General features: G+C 32.7%; 1 protein-coding gene across 1 annotated transcript in view; it reads left to right on the plus strand.

Annotated features, from left to right (window-relative positions):
• LOC129227079 (GRB2-associated-binding protein 1-like) overlaps positions 1-5692 on the plus strand; it is a 52300-nt gene extending 46608 nt beyond the window's left edge. The window contains exons 6-7 of the mRNA XM_054861713.1: positions 2982-3132; positions 5492-5692. Coding sequence (XP_054717688.1) covers positions 2982-3132; positions 5492-5692 — 352 coding nt within the window. The remainder of the gene's footprint in view (positions 1-2981; positions 3133-5491) is intronic.
• Positions 5693-6000: the final 308 nt, after the last annotated feature.

Raw genomic sequence — 6000 nt, forward strand, 5'->3', positions numbered from 1 at the left:
ATATTGAAAGAAACATTTCTTTTAAAGATGATGCATTATAATAACATAAGAACATTAACAACAGTGATTTGAGAAATCAGTTAATATTTAATGACTTAAGTTTGCACTGACTGAAAATACCGGATATATATCAAAATATCCGATATATATATAAAAATATCGGATATTTTCGAACCCTGGGGGGGGGGGTCACAATATTTAAGGGGGGTGCACCCTTGCTCTTAGGGGGCACACCTGGTTGAAATGACCTGGGAACTTGCACTTGAGAATTTTTAAGGTAGGACCTCGTTTGTCCGGCTTTATTGGGACCAAAGGCAATCCAAAATGTGGGTAGTACGCAAGGGCGCCCATATGGGGGGGGCAAGTGGGGGCTCGAGCCCCCCTTTAGAGATCAGAACTTCCTTGCTTTTAGTACTTTTTTTTTCACAAAAATGTAAAAACATTTCTTCTCCAGCCATTAATGAATAAGTTATTAAAAATATCCAATTTTAATAACTAATCTGTACTGAAATCGATTTCTATGGGGAAAGCATCCTGCTAAACCATGGGGAAAATATCTGAACCCCCTTCAAAATTTTGCATATGGGTGTCCTTATTAATTAGTGATGTTACGGATATCCGTATCCGCGGATATTCGAGGGAAAATAAAGATCCGTATCTTAACGGATCTTTTCTATTCTAAAAATGCTTAAATATTTGAATAAAAGCTTTAAATTCCATTTAAACTAGGTTTTATTCCCTATATAAATTATAAGGTATCTTTGGTTTTAAAAGTGTGTATCTGTGTGTCAATTTGTGGCATCGTAACAGGTGAACCGATTTGGATAGTTCTTTTTTCCTTCAAAAACTGACTTTATCGAAAGTGTTCTTAGCTTGACCTCGATTTTGTAGAACTTTAACTACCGGAGATATTAATTAAAAACCGATTTAACGTTTTTCACAATCAGGGTAGTAAAATCTTACCTGTACGTTAAAAACATTGGCCCTAATTGAAAGAACGAAGTTTTCTGCGTGTGATATTAGTTTGGAACTTCCAAGTTATACAGTAGGACCTACTACAATCTTGTTAAGTAAATTTTAAATGCAATTCTAAGCCTTTATACGCGCGATTGGTAGCGATTTCATAGTCGGAAGATACACTTTAAAAAAATTCCGAAACGCTCCTGAGTGTTTCCGTGTAACGTTTAGGGATTTCAACGGTTTTTATCTACTTCCTAGAAATATCAAGTATCATTGTCAAAAAGTTTCCTGAATTGCTACAAGTTGTCCAAATACAGACTTCTCCCTGTTTATTAATATTTTTAGCTCCCAGTTTAAAGATTAACTAAGAGTATTTATAAGGTGTATCGGCTTCCATTCGACTACTGCTCGTCCATGCTGATTAAACTCCAAAAGGGAGCAATTAAGTATGGACTACGTAGCTTTGCAAGAATTGCAATCAAGCGAGATGCTTAATACTTGCAATTCTGGCTTAGCTTTGGCCATTTTTGCAATACTGCTTTTGCAACTGTTTTGATTAATCAGGAAGGTGCCAATATTATCACTAACCTAAGATTACTCTGAAGTTCCAGAGACACGACTGGCTTTAAATGGGAAGATTTCTGGATTTTTCAGGAAAGTTACTGAGTTTTATCGGAAAACGTTCCTGGTTTTTGCGAGATATGTTACTGGCATAAATTGGGCACATCAGCTGCCTATTATTTTCCAGGAACGTTTCTGAATCGTTTTTACAGTGTGAGGAGAAAAAACTCAATGATTTAAAATTTCAGTCTGCTGTCAGTTCATATTTTTTAACAATGTGTGTTCTGACCCACAAAATTCATCTTCATATGAAGTTCTTTTTTATAATGTTTAATTTAATATTAGTTTTTGTTTCTGATTTGGGGTTTCTGTTATTCTTCATTGTGGTTTTTCTTGGCATCCTTCAAAAAAAAGTGAGACTAAATACTCTATTTACTGTTTGTAAAGGTACTCCTGGCTCTGTTATATCGTCGGTCAGAGTAAGTTGAGGGGTTTGGGTCAGCACTGCATTTATGCTGAAATAAAATGCGAAAAATTATTTCTAGCCTATCTAGTAGCAGCTTTACCACTCTTGCTCCTGTATCGAGCAAGCTAGAAACAATTTTTCGCATTCTATTTAAGCATTAATGCAGCGCTGATCCATTCCTTCCAGCTCTCCCTCAATTTTTACGGAGATTTCTGTACATAGGAAATCACAGTCTTAACTATATTTTCACCGTAGATGACATTTTTTGAAGAAACAGTGCCATTATTCTGACGGGAGTACCTTCTGTAACAAATTTTACACATGGATAGTTGAATTGGGTAAAAATATTTTGAGATCCGTATCCGTATCCGCGGATCTTGACATTAATGATCCGTATCCGCGGATTTATGTTTTTAACGATCCGGCACATCACTATTATTAATATGGGTGTATAAGGGGGTATAGTATGCAAACCAAATCCTTAAATAAGCATATTGCCCTTCATTATGACAAAAAAAAAGAGAGATAAAAATGTGTTTCATAACAAAATTATATAAATTGTTTACAAGACATAAAAAATATATAAGTAATTTTTCCCATAATTTCTTAACAAAGAATTAGTCCAATGTCTTTTAATTTAATCATTTTCGGTGTTTGAATAAAACATGATCACTCAAACGCATTATCATTTATAGGCTGAAATAAAAAGTCAATGTTTAGTGTACTTGTATAGTTGCGTTTTTGCTATCATGATTTAAAATTATCTGTGTAAACATAAAATGTTAAAACTGGCAACAAATTTGACCAGATCACCCGAGGATCTGAATCAACGAGGGCCAGATTAAGGAGGTTCTACTGCAGAATGAATTTTTTATTACAGATTTGGTCGAACTTATTTGATTTTAAAATGTGAATTCTATAAGCAGAAAAAAAAATTGGCAAGGAAATTTTTTTTTTCAATCGAAACTGAATTTGCCATTTGTCTGCAATTCAGGGCAGCACCTAGTCCAACTCCAACGTCCAGTTTGGATGCGATGCCCCCGATACCAAACAGATTTCGTCATCAGCCTGATATGTCTGCAACCTCTGACGATGAACGATCCAACTCGAGTGGGAGTCGGAGGAATTCTTCTAATGATGATCAGGTATGAATTCTTGCCCTATACTCTCATTCTGTGGTTGTTTAAGGAGAGAAATGTGATTTCTATACTTATATATATATTTTTTTTAAATTAAATAAACTGAAATTCAAAACAATGAATTTCCATTACTTCATGATGTCACTCAAGAGTTATGTAAATTAGTGATATCAAGCAAATTCGCAACTCCAACGAACTATAGGGGGCACTGAAGTCACTGTCTAATGGCGGACTTAAAAACCAAAACAAACGCACATGGTAATGAAGAAAATGCTAAAAGTGTTGTGATTTTTGTTCGTACGTATGATTTTTTCGCTTTATTCTTTTTAAATTAATTTTCAAAGTCTTGTGGATATTCTGGCCCACGTAGAAAGAAATGAGAATTCAAGAAGCATTACTAAACGTCAAAGATTAATGCAAACTACGTAGTTCGTAGTTCTAAGCAGCTATTTCCACGATGTTGAATTCGATATTTATCAATTCTTGATAAAACTAAATTTATAATTGTGGCCTGACAAGAATAACAATTAATGCTAGAAAATTCAATATGACATTACAAATTGTTATCGAAAGAAGATGATACTTCTTTGCCTTGCTTGGCTAGCACTTATTGTTTTGCATTTGTTGGCTGAGTTATTTCTCTCGAATTCCCGAATCGGTTCATTTAAAAATTTTCTGTTTCGATTTTTCTAAATTCTGAGTTACGATTTAATTGTGTCATGTTATGCAAATCATCAAAAAAATTCTCACGGATATATGGTGGTAGTTTTCTTTTCAGTTGATTAACCATTATTTCTTTTCACTTATCGAATTCTGTAATCTTACTACCATTTTATTCCACTCATGATAAAAATTAAAAATGGTTTAACTAAAAACGCGAAATCTCGCCAAGGCTACTTTGCTCGCACTATACTATAGAACTATAACCCTAAACAAATTTGGCGAAACCTTTCAGCTGAGAATAAAAGGAATAAAGTAAATTCTTTCTCGGTTATTCATTTTGTTCTACGATAATATATTCAAGAAAATATTTTGCATACTGTCCATTCCAACAAAATGCTGCTGTAAAATATGGTAAGTTTAATTAATTTAAGATTAAAAAAACCCCCATATTCTTACAAATTCATACAAAACAATAAAAATTTTTACCTTGTATAACGTTATCCAAGTTTGTTAATCCAGAATTTTCGCTTTCACCAATTATTAAGGAAATAATGAAAACTAACATTATTTTGAGAAGCTCGAGAATACTACTAAGGGACGAATTAATTTCTGTAGCTGAAAGCAAACTAAGACACATCGATTGCGTTAATAAATACTCAGAACAAACTGCCTGTGTTTACGTCAACAGACACACGTGGAACGCAACGTGTCAAAGTTTTAGTTTCATTTGCAGTTTTGTAAATCACCGCAAGGTAGCGTATTCGAGTGCTGGAGTTCCGAATTAAAGTATCACCAATTTAGGTAATTTTGATTTTGGAACCTGAATATTCCTTTTGATATCTTTTTTGTGCAGTTTCGGAATTTTTTTTATTTGTGTTTTTCAATTAGGATACTAGGTTTTTTTTTTTTTTTTTTAGAGGAGGTGAGGTCACATTTTGTATTTCTTAAAAATTCTGTAAAATGTCTTGCTTTTATTTCTTCGAATTTGCACAAATGTGTGACATGTAATCAAGTTTAAATTATATTTTAATGGAATTATATAAAAAGAGAATGTAAGTATTTAATATTTTCAGCTATTTGTTTCTGATCAAGTATTAAAATATTCAAAAAATTAAGTTGAAATGATATCAAAATATACTCATACCACACTTTAGTGTTAACTTCTTTGAAAAAAAATTTTTTTTTAATTCTAAGGATGCAAAGAGAATGCATTTCACATCATATTTACTGAAACAAAATTGGAAATTTTCAACTGAAAAAATTATATTTTTGGAAAATAAGTTTTAGTATTATAAGCGTAAATATAATCAGTTGCTGACAAAAATACCTCTAGAAACATGAATGTCAGGAAAAGCAACTACAAATTTTTGCTTAAATATTTGGAGTCTGGTCATACCCTTTTTTAAAGAAAAGATCTGTTTTTTAAATTAAAGCTGGTTAAATAATCTTAACTGATTTTTTTTTTTTTTTTTTTTTTTTTGCAGCAAAAGTCCGTCAACCGTGACATTTACCCTATAAAAAGAAGTGCCCTCCCCCTTCCCCTCCCTGCAGTATTTGTTTTTTCTTTTTTCTTTTTTTTTTTTTTTTTTCAGTTACAGCACTGATTGCTTGCATAGTGTTCCTCCAATACTTGCTCTTATTTGATTAATGTTCATCTGAACATGTACCCTATTTATGTTAATGTTTTTGTTCTTCTTTATAGGCAAGATATCTCTTCAACCCTGCAAAAAAAGATGAAATACAATATTTAGATCTAGATTTAGACTCTGAGCCTTCACCCAGTCCGAAATCTCCAGAGAGGATGTCAGCATCCACTGTGTATAAAAAAGTCGATTTTGTCAAAACGAAAGCCTTCAACGAGATGAGACAAAATGTCGAAGAATCCTATCGGAAGTCGCAGTGAATTTTCCTTCTTTTACTTTGCATCGTTTTGAAAATTAGAGCGACTGATTTAATTGATTGAAGTGAAAACCAATTGTAAATAAAATATAAATTACACTAGACAAAGAAAAGCAAAATTTTGTCTGCATCCTGGTTCATTTCCTACTAATTTTGGGCCAAAAAAAAAAACGAATATGTAAATGATTTTTTTTTTATTAGCTCTTGTTTCTTAGACACACAAAAGTCCACTGGAGAAAGATGCATAATAACTACCCATTGATTTGAAGGTACATTTAAAAGGGGGAAAAAATCATGTGCAATAAATCATTA

Source organism: Uloborus diversus, chromosome 1, assembly GCF_026930045.1.
Source record: "Uloborus diversus isolate 005 chromosome 1, Udiv.v.3.1, whole genome shotgun sequence".
NCBI classification, from domain to species: Eukaryota; Metazoa; Arthropoda; class Arachnida; order Araneae; family Uloboridae; genus Uloborus; species Uloborus diversus.